Source organism: Fistularia commersonii, chromosome 21, assembly GCF_037954325.1.
Source record: "Fistularia commersonii isolate RoL2024-O1a breed Wild chromosome 21, RoL_Fcom_v1.0, whole genome shotgun sequence".
Taxonomy (NCBI): Eukaryota; Metazoa; Chordata; class Actinopteri; order Syngnathiformes; family Fistulariidae; genus Fistularia; species Fistularia commersonii.
This window is the reverse complement of record NC_141304.1, coordinates 16004296-16028736: the sequence shown is the minus strand read 5'-3', so window position 1 is coordinate 16028736 and position 24441 is coordinate 16004296. Positions and strand designations below refer to the sequence as shown.

At 52.6% G+C, this 24441-nt stretch overlaps 5 protein-coding genes and 1 non-coding gene across 7 annotated transcripts; 3 read left to right on the top strand and 3 right to left on the bottom strand.

Moving 5' to 3' along the window:
* The first annotated feature begins 693 nt into the window (after positions 1 to 693).
* Positions 694 to 6884, top strand: nek4 (NIMA-related kinase 4). The gene is made up of 16 exons (XM_086168909.1): positions 694 to 907; positions 1463 to 1729; positions 1807 to 2004; positions 2080 to 2187; positions 3020 to 3174; positions 3244 to 3367; positions 4217 to 4708; positions 4785 to 4835; positions 4902 to 4994; positions 5065 to 5232; positions 5322 to 5388; positions 5553 to 5665; positions 5772 to 5860; positions 5932 to 6149; positions 6238 to 6371; positions 6446 to 6884. Exons 1-16 carry the CDS (start codon positions 821 to 823, stop codon positions 6542 to 6544), a joined length of 2463 nt encoding a protein of 820 aa, XP_086025035.1. The 5' UTR covers positions 694 to 820; the 3' UTR covers positions 6545 to 6884.
* Positions 6885 to 6960: 76 nt separating this feature from the next.
* spcs1 (signal peptidase complex subunit 1) lies at positions 6961 to 10195 on the bottom strand. The gene is made up of 4 exons (XM_086168913.1): positions 10029 to 10195; positions 9613 to 9672; positions 7293 to 7379; positions 6961 to 7208 (listed from the first exon to the last, which is right to left on the bottom strand). The coding sequence occupies exons 1-4, from the start codon at positions 10062 to 10064 to the stop codon at positions 7083 to 7085; spliced, it is 309 nt and encodes a 102-aa protein (XP_086025039.1). The 5' UTR covers positions 10065 to 10195; the 3' UTR covers positions 6961 to 7082.
* A 341-nt stretch (positions 10196 to 10536) lies between these two features.
* Positions 10537 to 13711, top strand: glt8d1 (glycosyltransferase 8 domain containing 1). Its single transcript, XM_086168911.1, has 9 exons — positions 10537 to 10859; positions 11016 to 11114; positions 11223 to 11433; positions 11554 to 11671; positions 11765 to 11849; positions 11959 to 12071; positions 12155 to 12321; positions 12399 to 12511; positions 12904 to 13711. The coding sequence occupies exons 1-9, from the start codon at positions 10844 to 10846 to the stop codon at positions 13086 to 13088; spliced, it is 1107 nt and encodes a 368-aa protein (XP_086025037.1). The 5' UTR covers positions 10537 to 10843; the 3' UTR covers positions 13089 to 13711.
* Positions 13712 to 13784: 73 nt separating this feature from the next.
* gnl3 (G protein nucleolar 3) lies at positions 13785 to 18010 on the bottom strand. The gene is made up of 15 exons (XM_086168910.1): positions 17914 to 18010; positions 17671 to 17729; positions 17396 to 17536; positions 17186 to 17305; positions 17027 to 17107; positions 16803 to 16938; positions 16612 to 16715; positions 15897 to 16047; positions 15714 to 15801; positions 15426 to 15603; positions 15184 to 15326; positions 14805 to 14941; positions 14359 to 14498; positions 14128 to 14176; positions 13785 to 14055 (listed from the first exon to the last, which is right to left on the bottom strand). The coding sequence occupies exons 1-15, from the start codon at positions 17924 to 17926 to the stop codon at positions 13952 to 13954; spliced, it is 1644 nt and encodes a 547-aa protein (XP_086025036.1). The 5' UTR covers positions 17927 to 18010; the 3' UTR covers positions 13785 to 13951.
* LOC147222475 (small nucleolar RNA SNORA47) lies at positions 16129 to 16263 on the bottom strand. Its single transcript, XR_015107830.1, has one exon. It is a non-coding gene; the product is annotated as a small nucleolar RNA SNORA47 (small nucleolar RNA).
* A 2040-nt stretch (positions 18011 to 20050) lies between the features above and the next one.
* Positions 20051 to 23389, top strand: LOC147222473 (uncharacterized). Of its 2 annotated transcripts, none has more exons than XM_086168173.1 (2): positions 20051 to 20356; positions 21825 to 23389. In XM_086168173.1, exons 1-2 carry the CDS (start codon positions 20176 to 20178, stop codon positions 22739 to 22741), a joined length of 1098 nt encoding a protein of 365 aa, XP_086024299.1. In that variant the 5' UTR covers positions 20051 to 20175; the 3' UTR covers positions 22742 to 23389. The 2 variants fall into 2 exon arrangements, with proteins under 2 accessions (XP_086024299.1, XP_086024300.1); XM_086168174.1 differs by lacking the exon at positions 20051 to 20356 and adding an exon at positions 20363 to 20505.
* The last annotated feature ends 1052 nt before the right edge of the window (positions 23390 to 24441 follow it).

The following is a 24441-nucleotide window of genomic DNA, read 5'->3' as shown; positions in this document are numbered from 1 at the left end:
ACCAATATATTCTCTATCCCTCCTCTGTCCATGACCCGACCATCTCAGTCTGGCTTCTCTGACCTTCTCTCCAAAACATCTAACATGTGCTGTTCCTCTGATAGACTCATTCCTGATCCTCTCCATCCTGGTCACTCCTAAAGAGAACCTCAACATCTTCATCTCTGCAACCTCTAGTTCTGCCTGCATTGGAACAGTTTCCAGTCCAAACATCATCGCTGGTCTCACCACTGTCTTGTACACCTTTCTCGAGGAAGACCAAAGAGAAGATTTATGGACGTAGTGAGAGAAGATCTGAAGGTAGTTGGTGTGAGAGAGGAGGATCCAGAGAACAGGGTTAGATTGAGAACCTTGAGGGGAAAAGCCAAAAGACGAAGAAGAAGAAGAGGTCGAAGTAACAAGTCAAGGCTATAAAGTGTCTTAATGTCTTGCAGGCTTGTGTTGTCAGGTGTTGTTTCACCGTCACCCTGGTGTTTCCCTGCCCTAAATCCAGTATCATTGGATTATTTAATGATTTGTCGAATCGACGCGATTTGAATCCTGTTCGAATCATCTGAATCTGAATCTGAATCATCTGAACCGTTCGATCGTTGGAGCGACTCTGTTTCAACCATCCGGCGCGAACGGTTCGTTCGCGACCAACCCGCCCGCGCTAACAGTTGCCTAGTGACGCCGCCGCCGCCGCCGCCGCCGTTCCTCCTCCTCCTCGCCTCCGGTCCAAACCGCCACCGAATTCCACGGACGGGTCGGTAAAAACGTGTCCTCCAGCCGGCGGCGGGGAGGGAATGGCTGTCGGGAGCGCGGCAGAGGCCGGAGGACCATGAACAGCTACGTGTTCGTGCGGGTGGTGGGCCGGGGGAGCTACGGGGAGGTCGAGCTGGTCCGGAACCGGGCCGACCGGAAGCAGGTCTCACACACACACACACACACGCACACACACACACACACACACACACACACACACACACTGGGGTTTACTTCTCATCTTTTCGAAGGGGTTTTTCTGTGGAAGCGGCTGTTAGCTCGCCGTGCTAGCCTCCGGGTAACTGGGTTCCTAATCCCGGAGTAATCCGGATTACCGGGAGGGGAACCGGGAGGAACCCCCGGTTTGTGTGCAGAACCTTCATGTTCTGCCTCTTACCCTCCTGGGGACTCCAGATCTCCCTCTGCTCGGTTCGGATCTTCCGCGCGAATCCAGAGCCCTGGGTCTTCTCCTCCTGGTGGGACATGCTTGGAACATCTCACCAGATGAGGAGGAGGTCCAGGAGGAGGTCCAGGAGTTTCTCCTGGCCTCTGGGTTCCTGCAGAAGATCCAGACCACGTCGCTCCAGAGAGGAGAGTCAGGACCCCTCTGCCGCCCCTCATCTCAGGCCCTGGATAGGAGGCAGAAGATGAAGGAACACGGTCTGTACGCCGACGTCCCACGTTCTCCTAAAGGTGTGTTCCTCTGTTCCTCACCCAGTACGTCATCAAGAAGCTGAACCTGACCACCTCCTCCAAGCGCGAGCGCCGCGCGGCCGAGCAGGAGGCCCAGCTGCTCTCCGAGCTCAGACATCCCAACATCGTGACCTACAGGGAGTCCTGGGAGGGCGAGGACCTCCAGCTGTACATCGTGATGGGCTTCTGTGAAGGTGGAGATCTTTACCACAGACTGAAGCAGCAGAAGGGGGAGCTTCTGCCCGAGCGGCAGGTGGTGGAGTGGTTCGTTCAGATCGCCATGGCGCTCCAGGTGAGCGCCGTCCTCCTCGCAAAGTCACGCTCTGACGGCGGCGTGGTCCTCATGGCCGCCGCGGTTCTGCTTTGCAGTATCTCCACGAGAGGAACATCCTGCACCGGGACCTGAAGACGCAGAACATCTTCCTCACCAAGACCAACATCATCAAGGTGGGGGACCTGGGCATCGCCCGGGTGCTGGAGAACCAGAACGACATGGCCAGCACGCTGATCGGGACCCCCTACTACATGAGTCCGGAGCTCTTCTCCAACAAACCCTACAACCACAAGGTAGGCGGAGGGCCGGCTCCTCGCTCAGGTCCATCCTGGACGAGGAGCTTCTCACGTCGCGGTCGCTCTTCGCAGTCAGACGTTTGGGCCCTGGGCTGCTGCGTCTACGAGATGTCCACGCTCAAACACGCCTTCAACGCCAAGGACATGAACTCTCTGGTCTACCGCATCGTGGAAGGAAAGGTAAGGCTGGACCTTCTGCTTTCACTCCGTGTGAAGATATTTTCGGGAAGATCTAGACGCGCGGGGGTTTTTGAAGCGAATTGTCCGGGAGTCGAGGAGAACGCCGGGTCGGAGCCGGAGGAGCTTCTCGTCCGATTCCAGCTGCTCAGCGGCCGTGGGTTTTTACCTTCTGCGTTTGAGGGCTGAGGCTCTTCTCCGCGGCGTCCGTGGAGAACTTGGAATGTTGGATCCTCTGGGTCACAGCTGCCATTTGACCCGGAGAAGATGCCGGCCGTCCTTGATGGCGTCCACGTTGAGCTCCGCCGCATCTCCCGGGGTCTTCTGAGAAGATGCTCTCCGCGCTCAAGGTCTTACGGTTTCACCTCGAGGACCGTTTTCCCGCTCCATTGGTGTCAGCCGTGGTCTGGTGGACCTCGGTCCTCCACGCCTCAGAAGCTCCTCCTTTTATAGTCTTCGGCCAGATTAGCCTTCAGAACCTCCCGCAGATGTTTTGGATTTGTGTCGATCGCGTCTCCCGCCCCGTCTCCTCTGAGACCCTGAGACCGCCTCGTCAAATGTGGAACGAGCCAATCGACTCAGGGAAACATCTCAGCTTCCAGCCTGAGGCCGAGGAGGAAAATGGACCTTTACCGTTGGGAACCCACATTCATCTCCATGACCGTCTTACCCGCGGCCCATGTTCTCGCCACCGTGCTCCGTGCGTCTCCAATCATCTCCACCTCCTCGCTCCCGTGGAACTGGAGGAGAAGCTCTCCGTCGCCCGTCGGTGATGAATCTCACGGATGGAAATCCGAGCGTGATGTCCTCTGTGATCTCTTCTGCTGTCCCCCAGCTGCCCCAGATGCCCAGCAGATACGACCCCCAGCTGGGGGCCCTGATCCGGAGCCTGCTCTCCAAGAGGCCCGAGGACAGGCCCGACGTCAAGCTGATCCTGCGGCAGCCCTACATCAAGAAGCAGATCGCCATGTTCCTGGAGGCCACCAAGGAGTAAGAGGTCCTTTCACGTGCAGGAGAAGCAGCTCCTTCCCCCTGACCCTGAGTTTGGCTCCTCCGCAGAAAAACCGCCAAATCCAGGAAAAAGGCGTCCGACGGCGGCGCCGAGGTTCGGCCCGGTGGCGCCGCGTCCGCCGAGCGGCTCCCTGTTGGCTCCGGACCAGAACCTGTGGGCGGCGTGAAGCAGGTGAGGACCAGGTTCTCCAGAGCTCTGCAGGAACACCTGGACTTAGGACAGGGATCATCTCGCTAAGAGCTCAGGAGAAAACGCGATCGATCCGTTCTTGTTTTCAAATCAGAAAAGTTACCCCAGAAATAACAAGTAATAATATAGAGAAACAATGGAAAGAAATTGAAAATTAGCTTATTTTCCATCTCGTGCTCCAGCCTTAATGCTACATGCTAAAGGTCACTTTGCTACACCTCAGAATCAGAATCACTTCTATTCGCCAAGTCATTTCACGACATGGAATTTGCTTTGGTTTTATGGTGCTAATCAGACATGAAACAGGCTTTAAACAAAGTAATCGGGCGATGGAGGTCGGTTGTGCGAAGCAGAGCACCGGAGGGGTCGCACAGTGTCAGGGGCATTTTTCATGCAATCCGGAGTGAAGCCGCTCCTCTTTTTAAAACCATCAAACCGTCCCAGACGGAGTCTTCCTCGTCCGTCCACGTTCCTGCCTTCTCAGGAGGCTCTCGTTCGCCGTATCTCACCCGCGACGACTTCTCCATCTCTTCACGGACGAGACGAGTCCACCGGGCGCTCACCTCGCTCGTGTTGTTCCATGATTTTCTCCGGCCTGGCTGGCCTACGTTCTTTAAACGCCACTTCAGAGACAGCGGCGTCTGCGTGGGTGTCAAACACTCCAATCGCTAAACAGAACGTCCACCGAGCGACGGCTCCCGTCTCAGAAACACTCCAAGCTGATGCGCTCCGAAGTGGAGGTTCCTCGGCTGTGGATTCTCTGGCCTCGGCTTCTGCATCATCTCAGGTGTCCGGTCATGAAAAGGGCTCTTGTTCTCCCTGCGCTCACAGAAAGAGGAGAAGCCCGGCGGCCCGGCCCAGACGTCCTCCTCCACCCCGGACCTCCTCAGAGGCAGCGTCACCTCCCTGGCCACGCTCAGTCGCATCGACGTGGACGTCCGCCCGGCAGAACAGGCTCCTCAGGGGGCGGACGGACTGCCGGCGGGGAGGCACCGGCCGTCGGCCCCCTCGCGGCCCCCGAAGGCCCCGCTGAGCGCGAGCAGAGGGGAAGGAGAGGAGAAAAGGGTGTCCAACGGGGCGGCGGATCTTCACCCGCCGGCTCCGGCAAAGCCTGGAGATACCTTCACCGTCTGTGGGAGGAACCCGGGGGGAGGTCCGGACCAGAAGGAGGACACCGTGGAGCTTCTGAAGGAGGCCGAGAGGCTGAGCCCACAGCCTGAGGCGGCTCCAGGAGCCGGTCCTCCTGAAGGTCGTCCCCGCAGGAGGTCCGCCGTGGAAGACCTGGGAGGGGAACCGGCTCTACGGCCGGCCTCGGCGGAGCAGGTGAGTCGCCGAACAGCGACCGGCTCCTCCCGTGTCCTCCTCACGCACCGTAACCGCTCTCTTGTTCCATCCAAAGGAGATCCTGGAGTCCACGGACAAGCTCTTGGAAGCGTTCTCTCCCGTCCTGGTGAGGCTCCTTCAGACGGACCCGCCGACGCGCCGGCTGGAAACGCCTCTAACTGTGTCTGTTCAGGAGCCCGTCGGAGAGGAAGCCGCCGAGATGCCCGCCAGGCAGGATCCCACGCCGGAGCCGGACGCCGGACACGCTCTGCAGCGCCCGGACAAGGTAGGCGAGGCCCGGGACACGAGCGCTAAAGCCGGCAGAGCGGCGACGATAACAAAACCCTGTTATTCAGTCGAAGGCGGCCGCTTCCAGACCGTTACCTCCAGCGCCCGCCGGAAGAGCACCTGCTGAGGGGAAGAAGAAAAGCAGAAAAGTGATGAAGGCCAAGGACGACGGAGCAGCGGCAGCGCTGGTAGCGGCGGCGCCCTGCAGCCGGAACGGAGCCCTACTTTTACCACAGGTGATGTTTCCTTCTCCGCCGTTCAAAGGATACGGATATTTTCTCTTAAATGTCAGACGATCAAGGACGGGATGGGTCTTCGTTCTCAGGAGCGCCCCCTGTCTGCTCGGGAGAGGAGGCGGCTCAGGCAGTCCCAAGACGGCGCCCTGCTGCCAGGTACCGCCGGGCTTTTGACCTTTTGCAAACCCAAACCCCGACCCTGGACCTTAGAGAAACCAGCGTTCATGAGTTAGCGGTGCTGCTAACAGGTTGAGATGAACCTTCTCAGAAGACACTGAAATGTCCGTCTAGATATTTATCCTCGTTTTGAATCCTTCCAGGTGCGCACGCCGTCCGAAGGGCATCTTACGACGCGGCCGCCGTAAAGACGGACGCGTCCGACGCCCCGCTGTCCAGGTCCGTCTCCGTCGCCATCGCGGAGAGGAACCGCAAGGTGCCGACGTCGCGCCGCCCGGACGACACGAGGAGACGCTCTTCCGCGGGATTCGTCGCCGAAGGCCAGTCTGGGTTTAAACCTGTCGTGTCTCGTCGCCTTGCAGGACAAGTTTTTGGAGCGGAGGTCGGATGAGGACGAGTGCAGCTCGTCCACCAGCTCCAGCGAGCGTCTGGAGGGAGACTGCGGGGAACGGTGAGAACCTCGTGCCTCCGTTTCTCGTCGGCCGCCGGGAGCGGCTCATCTGATTGGCCGGCTCTGCGCAGGAAGGCCGAGTGCTGCGACATGCGGGACCTGGTCCAAATGATGACGCAGACGCTGAGGATGGACGGGAAAGACGGCGAGCCCGAGCCGGACCGGGGGGGACCGGGGACGCCGGCGCTGCCAGAGTTCAAACTCAACAGGAAGTACCGGGACACCCTGGTTCTTCACGGGAAGGCTCGGGAAGAAGCCCAGAACCTGTCGCTGGGAGAAATACCTAAAGGTTTGACCCTCCAGGTCCGGGTGTTTTCAACCGTCAGCCTTTGTTTTGTACATTTTACGTATTTTTTTTTTTGTTTTTGCTGTGAAAGGCTCCCCGTCGGGACCGGCCAAGATAAGGAGAGCCATCGAGCTCCTCCGGACAGACGTGGTGAAGGGACTGGGGGTCAAGCTTCTGGACAGAGTCCTGGAAATCATGGAGGAGGAGGACGAGAGCAGACGTGAAGTACGCTGTCGTTCGTCGGGATATTTGTGAAAAATCCGAAGACCGAAACGAATCGTTTTTCTTTCTTCCTCCAGCTGCGCCTCCGCGACCAGATGGGTGAGGAGAAGTACCGGGCGTACGCCGTGATGGTTCGACAGCTGAAATTCTTTGAGGACGTCGCCGTCAGGATTTAGAGAAACGGCAAACCGCTCGTGAAAACGTCACTCCATCGAGAGGATTTTGCTCGAGAAGCCGACGTCTCAACGTCCGAGTGCCGAGATAAAAACTGCCGGGAGACAAACTCCCCTCTGTAAATAACTATTTTCCTTACAAACGTTCTAGTTTTGTATGTACGAGCGCGCCTATGCAAACATGTAGTTTATGCCGAATAACTGTTACCACTCGCCGTAGTGCTTTAGTCACCGACTTATTATGCCAGACAGACGACTGATTGTACGCTGGATCATTGTTGTCCTCGTCTTGTTTCGTACCGTAGAGATTAACAGCGTCATTGTTTCTAATAAATTATAATTCACGCACGCCCGATACCCGTTACTTTGAGTCGATTGAAAAGTCAAATCCATTGAAAACAAAGGTCTCGTTCCGTGTGGACAGTGTAAGACGTTTATTTTAAGGATACAACATGATGTAGTTGGCCGGTATACTAATATTTGCTGTGATTTCTGAAATGTTTGATACAAAAAGACGTACTAGCAGCTGACCCGGAGGGAGCTATTTGTGCTTCTTTTTCTTGAGGCTTTCCTGTGGCTTCTGGCTGGACTCGGAGCCGCACTCGGGCACGACGGGCTGCCAGGCCAGGGGGTTCTTTCTGAACATGGGCCACGGGGGCAGAGTCAACTAATGGGACAAAACAAGGAATCAAACCGTGTGCGGTAAAGGAAAGAACTGGATAAATCCCACTAACATGGAAGAGAAACTCACCACGCAGGACACGGCAAACCCGGCCAAGACTATGTAAACCGTCCACCCGAACTGTTCAATGATTAGACCGTACACAAATCCAATGATCTGGAAAGAAAATGTAAAGTAAACTTAGCAAGGAAAAGAAAACAACTAATACCTGCTGGCTCCAGCATTCTAACCCCAGTGCACAAATTCACTCTTCATATTTCATAGGCAAGATGGTACTTGGACCGTAATCTTCATTTAATAGATGTTTTCAAACTCTGCATTTACTCAAATGCTTCTCGGGCTTCTATTCAGGACGAGGCTCGGCGGCGTGGTTTCAAGTCCTGCGCTGCTTTGCTCGCCAGTGGAGGTGAAGGAGTCGTGCAACGCCTCATTCTTCACCTGGACTGAAGCCCACTCACAACTTGTTGGTGCTGCTCAAACGGACGTGTTCATAATTTTGCGCACGCAGATATTCACCTCCCTTTTATTTTTCTAAATACTCCGGTCTGAGGATTTTGAACACTAATTGTTCACTAATACAATTAATTCTCAAAAAGGCCAAGTCGCTGTGCACGCAGTTTAGAATGAAGTCCATTTGGGGAAATTTGGTAAAAAGTTGGGTTTTGATGCGACAGATATCCAAACTTATTGGGTGTGGGGGAGTCACTTAGTGATAATTTGAGACTTAAAAGTCTGCTCTCTTGAGACATTTTAATTCAATGTCATTTTTTGGCCCTTTATGTCTGGTTTAATTTGAAATCCGAGCGGCTCTTGAGGCCCCTCACTCACTCACTGATCCTGGACCTGTGCTGACTGGTACAATCTGAGAACTAATTTTCTGATATTATCATCTTATGACCAGATTCCTTCTCAGGAGTATAAAAAACACGAGTTACTCGGGTACAACAGGCTCCATGAGTAAAATGGTAATTTGGCTCTTCATAAAATCTGGGAAAAATATCTTCTAAGTATCTATTTTCCCTTCTAACTTTACAGGTATGATAAGGGACAAGACCATGCGACTGCTGTCACTGTGTTACATCACAAAATTTCATTTGGTGACCTTTAAAATATGCAAACTGATAATATGCTTACATGGCATTCACTGACCGAAGCACTTGGGTGGTAGGCGTAGATTTCTTGTGCAGAAGAATATAGTCCATTTATATTTTCCATCAATACTGGTGCAGTCCTTTCCTTCTGGCTGATAGTCTTCTATCACATAGAACCCCTGACACTTTTCTCCACCCATTCCAACCTGCTTGGACCCGTCTCTTCACCTCTTTTCCACACCCTCTGTTGCTCTGGACTTTTGTCTCCAAGTACCAGAAATCCTCTAACATATTGATCTCCACTCCCTGTAGCCCCACTGTTCCACTCGAGTTCTTCTCATTCACACACACATTCTGTCATGCTGCCACTTTCTTATTTTCTTCTTTCCAGAGCATACCTCCACCTCTCTGGATTTTTCTCTACCTGTTTTCTGCTCTCACGACAGACCAAAATGTCACCTGCAAGCATCATGGTCCCTGGAGCATGCTGTCTAACCTCATCTGCCAGCCTGTCCATCACCATTGCGAACAAGACGGGGCTCAGAGCTGATCCCTGATGGAGTCCCACCTCCACCTTGAACTTCTCTGTTACCCCTACAGCACACCGTACCACTGTCTCACAGTGAGCATACATGTCCTGCACCGGCCTCAGATACTTCTCTGCCACTCCAGACAAAACACAATGCAGCTCCCTCTGGCCTTCTCTGTACTTTTCTATTAGCATTCTCAACGCAAATACTGCATCCGTAGTACTCTTTCTAGGCATGAAGCCATACTGCTGTTCACAAATACTGACTCCTGCTCTCAGTCTAGTTTCCGCTACTCTTTCCCATAACCTCATTGTATGGCTCATCAACTTTATCCCTCTGTAGATGCCACAATTCTGCACATCCCCTTCATTCTTTAGCATAGGCACCATCACACTTTGTCTCCATTCTTCAGGCATCTTCTCACTCTCTAAGATCCTGTTGAATAATCTAGTCAGAGACTCTACTGCTGCCTCTCCTAGACACTTCCACACCTCCACAGGTATATCATCAGGACCAACTGCTTTTCCACTCTTCATCCTATTCAATGCCTTCCTCACTTCACTTTAACTAATCTCTGCTACTCTCTGGTCTACAAGAGTCACCACTTCTACCCTTACCTCTCTTTCATTTTCTGCTTCTCCTCTTACGTTTGTGTGTATACATATATATGATACTTTAACTGAGACGTTGCCATGCCATGCACACCAAACTACTGGTCATTTTCATCCAAGTATTAAACTGTCCACCAAGAGAGCGATGGATATTTACCGCTGAGATGAGGATGATCCCCTGGAAGATCTGCTCCGCCAGCTTCTGGCCTTTATAATCCTGCAAAAACAACGAGGGACGAGAGAACACCTTGACTTCAGCATTCATTAACAGTGATATGAAACAGAAAAGGGGTCATGATTTGATGTTTTTTTTTGCCTTTGAATCCACTTAGTAGATATGGAAAAAAGGCCAAACTTCACTCTTATCAATTAGATTTATTCTATTTTTTTCCGTAATGACGATGAAAAGCAGCATGTTTGGTTCACAGCTGCTTCCCACCGAACGGGGAAGAAAACGGCAGCGCCGGGTAGCTAAGAATCAATGATGGCGTTAAAATTAATCCCGTTTATCGAGAGAAACACAGCTATAATTATTTTCGAGCACGCTCTTAAAACATGTTATTTAATTCCTACCATATGCGTGGGAATGGATTTGAATATAGACAACATTTTGCCTGGAGACGCGACCGAACGGAAACCAAACACCGCTCAAGCTAGCAAAGCAACTTCCGGTTTGCAAACAGCTACGTCGTGTTATGAAGGACCCCCTTCTTGATATTTATGGAAAAATTACCGCTCGATTCAATTCAAAATTGATCTCCTGATCAATAAATCACACGAAATGGCGTTTAATGCAATTAGAAGTGAAACTCATGCTTCTTTGGCTGTAGCCTTACGTTAGTTTGCCTGATAGCGGATTATTTGAGAGAGACCACCTGACTGCCTGTCGAAATTTACCAAAATAACACGAAACTTTCATTTCTATGTATTGTAAATTATTATATATGTATGTATGCATCGAACATCAGGGATACGAGGGATTATTGCGCCGAGTAACACCGACAGATTTTGTTTTTATGTTTTTTTTATTAATCAGGCGTGCGGCGGGCAGCTATGATACGTACAACGCAAGAGCCGTGGAAGTTGTTGATGTTGAGTTGGCAGTTTGGCTCCGGCTGGTGGACGCTGGTGGACGCCTGACCCGCCGCTCCCGCTGTTTCTTTCCACGGCCGTGGAAGATGCTGAACTAAACCTCCCGGTGGACTGAAAGGACGCCGATCTGCATGCGTGTGCGTGTTCCTGTGCGCGGTGGTGTTGCGTCGGCGGGTCCGGTTCGCCCCTGACCTCGGTGACCCCGTCGCCTGCGACGCCTCGGGGCTTCACGTCCGCACGGCGGGACGCTTTAACGGGACCGGACGGGCTGGAGGGGCCCGGATGAGGCCGTTGTCATGGCGATGAGGAGAGGTGAGGTCTTTTCATCTCGCACTTTCGAAAAAAATCCGCGCTATCTAAAGTAGAAGACGTTAAAATCCAGAGTAAATCAGCTGGATCGGCTGCAGGTCAAGGCGTGATGTTGACAGTCCCGGCTGGTGTAACATCTGCCGCCGCCGTGTCTTCCAGTAAACGCGGTCATCCTGGTGCTGCTGGCTGTGGCCTTCCTGATCGTAATCCAGCGGAATCTCCTCAACCTCAGTGACTTCCTGCACAATGAGAAAGCATGTAAGAGTGTTGCTCAGAAGGTCCTCTAAGTTTACTGTCGTGGACTTCTCCTCAGGGGGGTTTGTGTGCATTCAAATGAAAGAGGTCCTGACCGTGTCCCCGTCCCAGATACCGGGGTGGTCCTCCCCTTCGAGGCCGAGCTGACTCTGGACGTGCGGCTGGACTCGGACCGCAAGGGAGAGGAGATCCCGGTCCTGATCACCGCCGCCGAGGAGAGACTGGGCGCCGTGGTCACCGCCATGAACAGCGTCTACCAGAACACCAAGGCCAACGTGGTCTTCACCATCGTCACCTTGAATGACACCGTGGAGCACTTGAAGTAAGAGGCAGACCCGGCTCGTAGATCTTTCTATCTCCTCAGAGATTTTCATTTCCGTGCCTTTTATAACGTCGTCGATGAAACGGCCGATGGACGTGACGTGTTTGCTTTGGTTGGCAGCGCTTGGCTGAGTCAAACAAAACTCAAATACATGAAGTATAAGGTCGTTCCTTTCAAGCCAGAGCTCCTCATCGGGAAGATATCCAAGGATCCTCAGGTCGTGGAGGCGACCAAACCGGTGAGGAACCTCCCCGTAATCCAGGGCCTTCCAGCAGATCTGAGCTCCGGGCGTTTGCGTCCCGACTTAGTTCCAACATTTTGTTTTTTCCAGCTGACTTTTGCTCGGTATTATTTGCCGTTGTACATCCCGGAGGCGGAGAAAGCCATCTACTTGGACGATGACATCGTAGTGCAAGGTGAACCGCTCTCCTTTTCCATGTTCTCTCATTCCCTGTTCACCTGAACCGTGAAGGAATGTCGTTCCCCCTTCTGACAAAAAACATCTGGGTCTTTTCTTTATCTCAGGGGACATTCAGGAGCTTTATGAAACCAACCTCAAGCCGGGACACGCGGCCGCCTTCTCAGACGACTGCGATTCGGCCTCGGCGAAGGGGATTGTTCGCGGGGCTGGGAACCAGGTGGGCGCCTCCTCCGTCCGCGCGAGCGGAGACGGTCGCGCCAAGCAACACGACTAACCTTTCCCCCCCGGCGTTCGCACCAGAACAACTACATCGGGTTCCTGGACTTCAAGAAGGAAGCTATCAAGAAGCTGGGAATGAGGGCCAACACCTGCTCCTTCAACCCCGGGGTCATCGTCGCCAACCTGACCGAGTGGCGGAGCCTGAACGTCACGGGTCAGCTGGAGCACTGGATGGAGCTGAACGCACGGTGAGCCTCCGGCACGCTCGCAGCTCAAAGCCGCTCCGCAGAAGACGACTCCTAAGCCGGGTGTCTTGTTTCCCCAGGGAGGAGCTGTACAGCAAGACCCTGGCGGAGAGCATCACCACGCCCCCGCTGCTCATTGTTTTCTACAAGAGCCACTCCGCCGTCGACCCCATGTGGCACGTCAGACACCTGGGTGAGCCGAGCTCCGTCACCTCCTGCCGTGAACCCTGTTCACACGCCGCGCCGCTTTATGCTTAACTTTTCTATGATGTAGTATCATTTTAATTTAGTTTCCCCTGGTCTGCCATTAGGTGAACTTTTTCTTTTTAATTTCCGGTGGCTTTTTAGACATTTCCTTCATTTTGAAAGCAGTCGAGAGATATTTATTGAAATTAAGTTTCCACCAAATTAAAAAGTCAGAATGTTTCTGGGTTTTAAACATTCACAACTTATGACTTATGTGCTCACCAATGATGTAAGTTCCAAAGTCAATGAATGGTGAAGTACCCGAGGGCCCGATTGTTGTATCTGAAACTTTTCAATGCTAGGATAACCAACATCTGAAAACCGCCCCCCTTCTTTCAGGCACGACCGGCGCAGGAAACCGTTACTCACCCCAGTTTGTGAAGGCGGCGAAGCTCCTCCACTGGAACGGACACTACAAGCCGTGGGGGAGGTCGTCCTCCTTCGCCGAGGTTTGGGACAAGTGGTTCGTCCCAGACCCCACGGGGAAATTCCACGCCGTCCGCAGACACGCGGAGGACCAGTAGGGGGCCGAGGGCCGGCGCCCCACAACTCAGGAACAAAACCCAAACGGAGACCTTTTCCTTCGCCTTTCAGACTCTCACCTCGACATTTCAGTTGTCTTCAAGTGCCATTTGCAGACGCTCACTGCCCTCCACGTGGCTTTCATGCACATTTCAGATGTTCAAAGGTGTCCTCAGAGTCCCGGCGTGCCAACCGTGCTCATGTGTTCCCCACAGTAGTCATTCCCCATGTTTATACCTATCTTTCAATCCACCATTTTGCTTCTCTCCAATTATGCTGTTACTGCGGTCACCATGCCGGCGGCCCGTCCCGTTACCTCTGCCGAGTCCTTCCTGTGGAAAAAAAGTATCCCGTCCGCCGTGCTCTTACATCAGCGTCTGTCACGAATCGATTGATTTAAGAGTCACCGGTGGAAAGTATCCATGGAGACGAGCCCTTTCCTCCATCGCAAATAAACACTAATTCCGGTTGCTGTGGTTTTTCACTTCTAACGCAGACGGGAGGCGACCTCTGCAGCATGTCTACGAGGGGGCCGCCAACACGCCCTCGCCATGTCAGGATTACATTCCTGCTGTCGCTGTTGTCTTTTGTACAAAACATGAAATAAAGAGCTTTTACCATTGAAGCCTTTTCAAAATGCCTTCTCATGACTTCAGGTCCCCAGAGGTCCTCCCACGGTTCCGTAACACAGGAAAGCATCACGTGTACGAGGTTTATTACATTTATAGGTCTATTTACATTCTGCACAACCATGAAAAGGCCCGTTTGAGATTAAACCGGTGGCTAAACGTACAGTACCGACAGACCAGTCAGGCTACTTTAATGCCCCGGCCCGGCGGCCCGGGAGGAGCCGGCCCACCACAGCTCACTTGAAGTCGACGTTGAAGTCGTAGGCGTCGTCTGAGACGGCGGCAGCGGCGCCGAGGTTGATGACCACGGGGACGGGCTGGAGCTGCACCGGTCCGTTTTCTTTGAAGGACAAATACACCCACTTAACAGATGACCGGAGCAGGAAGAGCAACGAGGGGAGATAAAACCTACCTTTGAGCGTCACTTCTTCTGCCTCGGGAACCTCTGCGCTTTCAGCCGCCTGCAAACACGTAACAACGTTTGAAATCGCCTTGCAGAGCCTGGTTGTCCGGACCGACCTGCCGGCCGCCCGGTTCAGGGTTGGATTAAGGTCTTCACTGACAGATCGAGCCTTGCGTTTGTCCTCATCAGATCCAGGCTGTTTGGGCTGCTTGCAAGCCAATGAGAAAGCAGGGAAATTACCTCCATGTTTTCCTCCACGCCTTCCTCCATGGGAGCGACAACCGCTTCCTGCTGCGTGACCTCGCTGAAGGTCAGCAGGCCTGCCGTCGGCCCGCTGGAGGTGAACCCTATGCTGCTGGCCCGGTTTGGGAATTTCACACCTACGGAAGGTTCAGTGTAATTAGTGCCGGACGACATAGAGGAGAGGAGCGCTTATCACAGGAGAGACCTGGATTATATCACTGTCAGAGCTCTGTTCTCACAAGACTGGTTCATTGGTCATAGCTTCAAGCACTAAGGCAACATAAGCGGTTGTTAAGGTTGTTAATCCATCAAATGTTGGGTTTAACATCTAATTTGTCATTGTATTTGTCCCAGAACATCTCCTGATGGCCTCCATCCTCAGGCGCAGGGGGTTTGGACACATTAACTGCACATGTGACAATGATGGAATTCCCTGGACGCACCTCTCAGAGTTTCCGCGTTGTCCGAGTTTAACTTGTCGAGGTTCCAGACGCTCGGCGTGCCGGCGGCCGCGGCGTTGGCCGAGTGTGCGGGCGTGGCGTGGCTATCGGGCACCTTGCAGTGGTAGCTCAGCGAACCCCTGAGAGGACAAGACAATGAATGTGCGACTGACCGACTTAGCGAGGCCGTCCCTCACACCCGGTCCAGAGGACGCCGGTACTGGACCTCGGACGCGCAGCTGTCGGCGGGTCGGCCGGCACAGTGTTCGGATCAGAGTTGGATAAGAAGTCTTCATTCTCAAATCCAGACACTCTTTTTCATCATTTCCTGACCTGTGCGCGGCAGCCGCCCAATATGCGCTGCAAAGACAGAACCGCTCACCCCGTCCAGTCGGCCAGGAAGGTGCTGGCTGCCTGCGCCGTGTTCGCCACTCCACCCTTCTGCAGAAAGCCTCGCTTTTTGGCAAACAGCGTCAAGAACTCCAGGGAGTTTTTGAACTCTGGGACGTTGTACTGCAGCATGACCTGAAACAGCAAGCGGAGGACCGTCACCCGACCCCTTACCCACCAAAGCAGATTGGTACTATCATTTCTCCTGTGGCCGAGGAGGAGCGGCATCCACACCTGAGTCATGTCGCAGTGTTTGAGCAGAGTCTGGACGCCTTCTAGCGTGCCTTCCTTACTCTCCTCCGCCTGCAGGCTCCTGAGAGCCAGAGAGGCCGGGGGGTTGGACGGCGACGCGAGGATCGGCGGGCTGTCCAGGAGCTTCACGTTCTTAGCAATGTGCACCTCCTGCATGGATCTGAGAGTAAAAAAAATAAGGATGAGCTACAAAAATAAAGGACTTCATAATGATTGTCATTTGTACCCGAGGATCAGACACTCTCAGATGAGGTCCGACCCGCCACTCACTTTGTGAGGCCCCCCTTGGGTCCGGCGTTGCACGCCAGGATTTCTTTCATGCTGTTGATGAGGCTGCTCTTCCCGACGTTGGGGAATCCTGGAGGACAAGACATCCTATCAACACTGAACAACTCTTCTGGACCGGCCAGAGGGGAGAAGGTACCTCAGTCCCGACAGAGCGAGCGTTCTCACCTACGACGCCCACGCGCAGAGGGCTGTCTCTTTGCATTGTCTCAGCGTAGCTGGTGAGAAGCCCGTTGAGACCGCTGCAGCCGTGGCTGGCGGCCCCCCTGGACCGATCCAAGAGGTTGCCTTGGGCTTGCTTCCTCTTCCTCTTTGCTTGCTTGTCAAACGGAGCAGAAAAAATGATCAGAGTTACTGGAAACAAACCACCCCGAACCGCAGGCGGGCCAGAGAGTCGTGGGTTTTATCCGCAAACTCAACATCGGCCCGACGGGCTTTCCTCCGCAGGGCGCCTGGACTGAGTCTGCGAGTCACTGTTGGAGATCATAACCAGTCAAACAGCACGGCGGAGCTGCGTGACCTTCTCGGTTCTCCAGGACAAAGGCGTGATGACAGATGACGTGATGAAGAAAACGACAACAGTTTCGTGTGGATTTCAGCAAATGCGGCGACATCGTTGGCGACCAGACCTTGTATTTCAGATACACAAGGAGTGCAAATCTCCCTGCTTTTTGCATTACGGTCCGTTACCTTGATCAGTTCGGGTCGATCTCAATTTATGATCAATGTATTGTGATAACACGGCTTTGCAAATGAAGGCCCTCCGTCGCCCTTTGACAGAGACGTTCTAGCAGTAAATAAGTGCTTGCAAATACAACTGATAAAAGAAGAAACATGTTTCCTTCACTGCTGTCTCAAAGAGAAGTGAGTGAAATGGCCCTACCACTGTTTTATACTGAAGCTGCGTTGACGCTTTGAAGGCCACCACTGGAAACTCCTGCTGTAAATACTCCATCCAACCGACCACGTTCTCCTTTGGCACCAAATCTGCAGGAACAACCCAGACATGTGACACGAGATTCGGTCAAACTCCGAACTGGTTGCCGTCACGGGCGGCGCCTCGAGGAGACGAACCTATTTTGGTCAGAAGGAAAATCAGTTTGATGGCGTCTCCCCTCTGCACCACCAGCTCCTCCAGCTGAGGACATCTGCACCCCAGCGGATCTCGAGCGTCAAGGACTTCTACAACCACATCGGACGAGTCCAGAACCTGAAGAGGGACGGATCAAGAGTTTGCGCGTGGGTTTCCAGTCAATCCTTTGTCTGATAGGACACTGACTCAACATGTGTTGCATTACCTTTTTCAATTCGGCACAGAGAAACTGACTGGAGGTCCTATCCGGAGCTGCCGCTTTCTTCGCCGCCTTTCCATTCTCCTCCTGTGGACAAGATGCAGAGGTCAGCGGGAGAAACGACCAACGATTCGAGACGTGACTTCCGTGTTCCCCGTGTCCTACCTGGCGCGCTTTCTTTGCCTTGGGTTCGGATTTATCATTCGCAGTCTCTTTCTCCTTCTTCCTCTTCTTCGCCTGCTCCTCTCTCTGTGCCTGCTTCTTCTTTTCCTTTTCCTCTTCGATCTGAAACCAGAAGTCGCTGGGTGATGTGGAAGACGCCGCTCGGGATGCAAACACCTGAACATCTGAAGGTGTACATTAGAAGATGCTAACCTGCAGCCGCCTCTGCTCTGCCTCCCTCAGAACCTCCTCCTTGAAGGGAGCGCTGCTGGGCACCCCCGGATCCTTCTTTGGCCTTTTAGTCAGTCCTTTCTTCTTTGCCTGTTTTCGTAACTTCCTATTATGTTCTCTCACCTGGGAGACAGATGAGGACGGAGAATAGCTGTTAGCCATTTCTCTCTCTCACACACGGGCCTTCAGACATGCAGCAAACTTTCGGTGTTTACATTGGAATTCCGTAGCAAAAATGAAGCACCCGGGACACGTACCTTCTTTTGTATTTTATAGCGTTTGGAGCAGGAGACCCGTTTACTTTGCTTTTTTAGCTCTGATGGTGAGAAACAAGCAGAGACACGTTCATGACTGCGACCATTAAGCTAGCAGACCGCGCACAGCTCCGGGAACAGGTTATTACGACTACTTTCACAAAATATAGTGAGTGAAAAGGGTCCTCTACGTTTTAAAGTACAGCTCAGACCATTCATATGACATTATCCCCATTGTTGACTTACTCGGTCGTTTCATTGTGTCGTTTCAGTCGCTCTTCTGCCGCTGTGACTCGCACGTGGAGGAACCGTGGCTTCTTCTTCTTCGGTGGTTTTTGGCGGAAGGTTGACTCACTACTGCCCCCTAGCGGTCACTCCCGATCCTGCACTGTCCTCCAGGGGCGAGGAGCCCCGTTCAATTCTACAGATGTGATGATTTTATTTAAGGCTGTGCGTTGTTATCAAAACTCAGACTCTCTGCATTTTTACAGCCAAATGCCCTCAATAATTTTTTTTTTCATTCAGAATTAGATATTGTTTTGTTCAGCTTGTTGGAAAACAACAGTAGACATAAAATCAAGAAGTTCATTCTTATTCATCCAATATTCAAGCTTGTATTTGGTGCTTTGAGGCCAGTTATGATGTTTATGATGTCAGTTGCCGAGCACTCGCACCACTCAATAATATTACTTCAGTAATAATCAGTAATAATGGAGTAATGACAATACTTCAGTAATATTCTGCTCTACAATTTAACTTAGGACAATTATGTACTCTTTTTGACACGTCTCAAAATTAAAGAAATATGAATTCAAATCGTCATCTTTTGACATAATAATTGACATAGTGGTAGATATTAAGTCTCTTAAAAAAATAATAGCTCTTTTAGGGCATACTGTAAAAAAAATCAAACAATATTGTGTATAATACAATAAAATGTTGTGAATAAAACCCCTTCCATATCAAAAAACCTTCATTCAACTACATATATATATATATATATATATATATATATATATATTTGTCTATTTTTTTGTCCTACCCTTTCAAAGTTATTCAGTAAGTCATAGGCTCCATGTCTTTATTTGTCTTCTTCACGCATGTTGTGGTGCAGAGACGATCTAACTTGTGCTTCTCTGTTGATCAACAAGCATGTAGTGTGTGAACACAGCAGTTTACATTTCAGTTTGCTTCAGTCCGTTAATACTGTTTGCATTTCTTGTTGTGGCAACCGGACTTGAATTTCTTACGCGAGCAAATCAAGTCCGGCTGCCATGACGAGAAGATTTCAACGATAATCCAACCACGACCTGGATGACTGAAAACCTCCACAGACACGTTTACATTTCTTTGCACTGTTTAGATCCGGTTGCGACAGTGTGCTTATTATTTATTTATGCTTATTTATTGCCAATCTGGCTTCGACATGGACAGCTAAACAAGGATTTTATTTTACAGGGAAACTTTGTCCCAAGAGCCGTCCAACTCCTCGATTGCCAGCAACCCTGCAAACCCCTCGTCGCCATACCGGTGTAATGTCGCTCATGATATATTTATTATACAAATGCAGAGTGAACTTGCATACAATTTGCACATTTCTGTACAATAATTTATATTTGTACATTGAAAGGAAAGGTGTGAGCAGGTGGTGAGAGCAGCCGTGCTGTACCGCCTAGAAACAGTAACAATGAGGAACAGACTGGAGGCAGAGATGAAGGTCGCAGAGATGAAGATGTTGAGGTGACCAGGGTGGTCATGAAGACATGGTAGATGTTTTGGAGAGAAGGTTAGAGAAGCCAGACTGAGATGGTTGCGTCATTTACAGAGGAGCGATGGTGAACATATTGGTAGACGGATGCTGGAGTTGGAGGTCTGGAGGAAGACCAGAGAGAAGATGGATGGACGTAGTTGGTGTGAGAGAGGAGGATACAGAGATTAGATGGAGAAGGTGGACTCGCTGTGGCGACCCCTGAAGGGGAAAGCCGAGTGGAGAAGAAGAATTTGTTGTGAAATTGTGTTGCACGTATAGAACCCATATTACGGCAACGGCGCTGTGCGATTACCGCAAGTTTGTGTGCAAAGCGCAGGGCAATTTAAGTCCGCGCTCGGCGGTCCTTGTGAGCATCAAGGAAAACTCCACGTTTTTACGCGACGTGAAAAGAGAACGCGTTAAATGCATGACAAAAAAATCATCTGCCGTGGGGAAAAACAAAGTATATGGCTGTCTAAGAGGGAGTGGAGTGTTTTCATACTTGTGATGGATGACATCCGTGGAGATAACAGGTGTTTGTGACAAACTCGCCCGCAAAGTGTCAGTTCGCCGGGGTCACAGCCACCCACCCACGCACCGTGGCCGTGGAGCCGCCGGGACGCGGCGTGGAAGTCCCGCTCCTCCCGCAGCCTCCGGAGACACGCAGGTCGTGGAAGAAGCTCCCGCGGGGTCACGTGACTCGGCGAGAGCATCTTTCCATTTTGGAGCGAGGCGAGGGCTCCGTGCACGGCGGGACGATGACCAAACTGCAATTCCTCAACGTCTTCCTCACCGAGCGCCTCATGCTCGCCGCGCAGGAGATCTACAAGTCCGTCGAGGACACCATCCTGGAGTACCAGGAGGAGATCGCCATCCGGGAGCGGGAGAACGACCATCTGCGGCGGAGGCTGCGAGATGCTGGGATTGAGATATGGCCAGGTTAGCGCCGCTGGAAGCTAGCCGGAGAGTCCGCCCTCCGCCCCGCCGCATCCGGCCGTCCAACCGGGAGGCTTCGGCCGGCCGGAGGCGACGCACCGCGACCCGCTCGAACCCGGGAGAAGATTGAAAACACCGCGCTCACACTTTGGGTTAAGTTGACTTGAGCCGCTAGCCGGTTAGCCGGTTAGCAGGTTAGCCGGCTAGCGGCTAGCCGATGCTGGTGGGAAGCGGCTAGCGCATGAGCAACCTTTGTTCGTTAGCAGGCAAGGCTAGCTTAGCCTCCGGCTAGCTTAGCTAGCCTCCGGTGAAGCGTCAATTCCGCGGCGCAAGCCGAAAAAGCCGCCCTCCCCGCCGGCGTGAGATGTGTCTGACACCCCGCTGCCCCGCTCCCACGCACGGCCGCTTTGGGTTTCCTGACATAACGGTGTTAAAACTACATTATCAAGTGTTTGTCGAACCAGAACTCAGCCCAAGTCCTGCCAACTTTGCCGGTGTGTTTATGCGCCGCACACTCCAGTTTGGGCCTTTCTTTGACACTTCCTATAGTTTTTCCGAAGAACCTATAATCTAACTGCAGCTGGAATATATATTCATATATGTATATAACTTTATAGCGTCATATATTGTAATTACACATCATGAGGATACAGTAAGTATAGATGCACAGACTGGCTAATAACAACAGTGGGAAAGTGATTTGTCAAAGCAACAGGTACATTATCAGTGTGTAAAGGCTGAGATAGAGTAACTTGAGATAAACAGAACAGTATCTACATAGGAATAATATATACATAACATCTATACACACACACACAGTGAGATGAACCAGTTATGGATGAAGAATATACAAGACTCATTTTCAAAAATGTTGCAATGGAATGCAGGAGGTTCTTCAATGCAGTCAGAGATGCTGGAGGCTTTTTTTTTTAGTAAAGTAAGATGTAGGAGTTCATTTTGTTTTTAGCAAAGTTAGAGATGCTGGAGTTTTTTTAGTTAAGCTTGAAATGCTGGGGGTTCTTCGGTGCAGTTAGAGGTGCAGGAGTTTGTTTTTGGTAAAGTTAGAGATGCTGGAGGTTCTTCAGAGCAGTTAGGTATGCAGGAACTTTTCTAGTAAAGTGAGAGATGCTGTAGGTGGAAGATATCTCAGTTGGAAATGTTGGCGGTTCCTCGGTGCAGTTGGGGATTAGGGAAGTGCAGATGAATCGTACATGCAGATGGCAGATGGCGAGAACCATCTCCTGGATCGCTCCTTCGCAGATCTGAGTCGGATGAGTCGGTTGCAGAAGCCGCTCTTGAGCTTGTCTAGAAGTATCCCGGGCAGGAATAATGTGCGTCGGTTTTTGGAGGTAGACAGATATTGTACGCGGGGCTGAGACCTTCATGTGGCGTTCTGCGAAAAAACCGTGAAAGTAAAATGCCTGCGTCGCCGGACCGGTTTGACCTGAGCCGCATCCTCTTTCGCTCTCAGATCGCCCGTCGATGCCGCTGCTAGAAGAGGAGGACGGCGAGCATCCGCGCCGCGAGTGGAGCCCCAGCATGGGGCACGAAGAACGCATCCCCATCCAGATCAAGGACAAAAGGGATCTGCGGGCCAACCAGGGGGACGAGCAGCTGCGGGGGCACGGCTCCTGCACCACCCCAGAGAACATGTTTACCTCGCCGCGCGTCGGGAGCGAATACCCCCAGGACGGCCCTCACACGTCCAGCCTGCCTCAGAGTCAAGGCGTGGAGAACCGGGAGCGGGATCCCGCTTCCAGAGGCTCCTCCAGGCACGTGAAGGCCGAGGGCGGAGGAGGCCACAGGGGCTCGTCCTCCTCCAACGGCGCCCAGCCTCTGGCGCCGGTCAACCCCAACTGCTCCAACGAGAACAACATTGACATTATCGGGGTGGAGAACGGAGGACAGATGGTCGGCGGTAAGGTCGGCGGAAACGGTGCGACCAGGGGACAGACGTCCCACATGCGCAACCAAGGGGTCGTGGCGGCGGACTGCCCGCACCAGAAGTCCCCCCTGCAGGGCCACATGTCGTCCTTCAGCTGCAAGGTCTGCGGCGAGGCCTTCAGCCACATCGGCCATTTGCACGTGCACGTTCAAGTGCACACGCGGGAAAAACCCTACCGCTGCGGCGTCTGCGGAAAGTGCTGCAGCTCGTCGGGCCGGCTGCAGGAGCACCAGCGCAGCCACACGGGGGAAAAGCCCTTCCGCTGCCAGATTTGCGGGAAGGGCTTCACGCAGATGGCTCACCTGAAGGTCCACATGAGGATCCACACGGGGGAGAAGCCCTACAGCTGCCCCGTGTGCGGCAAGTGCTTCAGCCGCTCCGACAAAATCAAGCGGCACCTCCAGACCCACAGCCGCGAGGGAACGTACTTCTCGGGGCAATGATGGCGGCGCGCCGGCGCCCGACAGCACTCTTTGTGAATCATATCGGCGGGAAACTTTTCTACAGAGAGCTCCAGTCGCTGCCGTCGAACCAGGCTGTTTCTTCCTACTTCTCCAGTACTAAGAAAACCCGTAGAGCAATTTTTTTTATCTAACCCCATAATGTCCAACGCCATAGTTCCTCAATAGGGTTTGTATTAGCCAGTTTAGTATTTAATTGACATGATTTTTGTACTCGTCGGCGATACACGATTTGAGGCGTTGGCGAGCCTTTTTCAACGCTCTAGCCTTTCCATAGTCACATGATTAGCATGATGAAGTCTTCCACACATGCCTTTAAACCGAGACGCGCTAACAAATGCAAGAATGTACAGCACTCCGTTTCCACCAGCCCAAACTTGGTTCTGAAAATCTGCGGATCTCACTCTCATTGATTCTTCTCCTTTTGTTCCGGAAAATCCCTCAGCCGTTTTGTTTTTAAAGCGACCCAAACGGTCAAATTGGCTTCGGGCCCCGTCCTGAACTGTCTTGGCGCATCAGCCGATGCTCTCGGCCAGTTCACAGGGACGGTTCTGATCTGGAATGTCTTCTTTTCCCCCTCAGTGCTGTGAGATTGTTGCAGAGCGACAGTAAATACTGCCATCTTCTCTTGTCACTGCTTCATGTTGTCCACTGAGTTACGGAGAACTCCACCCTGAGACCACTCCACTGCTATTTGGGGAAACAATGTGATGATACTCTGTAAAATACCACTCGTCTCACACACACACACACACACACACACACACACACACCTGGACGTTTGCGAGCCGCTCAGTATTAGTCCATTCCTTCTGCAGTATGTCAGGCGTCTCCTGTCACATGTGGATCTCCCACGGAGCGCTGGTTTACCACCGAATAAGTTACGTTCTTTGCACATTTTGGTTTTAACTCCCCCGAGCGGAGAACCCCGCGGCGACCTTCCTCCGCTCAGGGCCGGTGCCGCGTTCATCACGTGACGCTTCGCCAAAAGATACGGCCGTTCGACTTGGAGGGCGACCAGCGGCCGGGACGTCGCGCCATTTCACGCATCTCCAGCTTCCGGATGTGCTTTGAAAGGTCTTGCTCTACATCTCCCGCGTCTTGCATATCTCAACATGGTTTACATGTCGTCACCACGGAGCCGATATCACGCGGAGGTCACGGAGGTCGGACCGGGTCGGATTCAAACCGGCGGAATCTGTCGATCGGGAAGGTCGGGTCATCTGACGCTTCTACGGAACGAGGACAGCGCGGCTCGTGGACGACATCTGGACCACGCCGCCGTCCCCGTATCGCTACCCGTTTCTCAGATCTGCGTCCAAGCGGCCCCGGCCAATGAGAGCAGCTCTCCCGGCTGGAACGGGTCGGTCCTGCGCGACTTCCCCCGTGTTCTTCGGCGGGTGAGATGAACGCGGCCGCTGCTCCTCGTCCTCCTCCGTCGACCCCCGGGAGCTCGGCTTCCCTCCAACACACACTCTACTTCGACTGTACAGTGTCATATCATCGCGCATTAAATATTATTTTTTAATAAAGCAGTCGTTGAGTGTTGATTCTGCGCCGTGGTGTGTCACGTTCCACCAACACTGACGTGATCAGGTCCTGGCGCCGCCTCGATGAGACGCCAAGGGCTCCTCTGGCTTTTCTGCCTCCCAACAGTCAACAGACATCAAGACGACGGCTTC

Bases quoted from the DNA above. Each gene is read 5' to 3' on its own strand.
- LOC147222473 (XM_086168173.1), top strand. From the start codon at position 20,176: ATGACCAAACTGCAATTCCTCAACGTCTTCCTCACCGAGCGCCTCATG. The intron at 20,357-21,824 runs GTTAGCGCCGCT...TTTCGCTCTCAG, and splicing joins TGGGATTGAGATATGGCCAG to ATCGCCCGTCGATGCCGCTG.
- glt8d1 (XM_086168911.1), top strand. The intron at 11,434-11,553 runs GTAAGAGGCAGA...TTTGGTTGGCAG, and splicing joins GACACCGTGGAGCACTTGAA to CGCTTGGCTGAGTCAAACAA. The intron at 12,322-12,398 runs GTGAGCCTCCGG...TTGTTTCCCCAG, and splicing joins TGGATGGAGCTGAACGCACG to GGAGGAGCTGTACAGCAAGA.
- gnl3 (XM_086168910.1), bottom strand. The intron at 16,048-16,611 runs GTAGGGCCATTT...CCGTTTGACAAG, and splicing joins AGCTTCAGTATAAAACAGTG to CAAGCAAAGAGGAAGAGGAA. The intron at 15,802-15,896 runs GTGAGAACGCTC...CTTGTCCTCCAG, and splicing joins TCTGCGCGTGGGCGTCGTAG to GATTCCCCAACGTCGGGAAG.
- nek4 (XM_086168909.1), top strand. From the start codon at position 821: ATGAACAGCTACGTGTTCGTGCGGGTGGTGGGCCGGGGGAGCTACGGG. The intron at 3,175-3,243 runs GTAAGAGGTCCT...GCTCCTCCGCAG, and splicing joins TTCCTGGAGGCCACCAAGGA to AAAAACCGCCAAATCCAGGA. The intron at 5,666-5,771 runs GTGCCGACGTCG...GTCGCCTTGCAG, and splicing joins TCGCGGAGAGGAACCGCAAG to GACAAGTTTTTGGAGCGGAG.
- spcs1 (XM_086168913.1), bottom strand. From the start codon at position 10,064: ATGTTGTCTATATTCAAATCCATTCCCACGCATATG. The intron at 9,673-10,028 runs GTAGGAATTAAA...TTGTTTTTGCAG, and splicing joins AATCCATTCCCACGCATATG to GATTATAAAGGCCAGAAGCT. The intron at 7,209-7,292 runs GTGAGTTTCTCT...TTGTCCCATTAG, and splicing joins GGTTTGCCGTGTCCTGCGTG to TTGACTCTGCCCCCGTGGCC.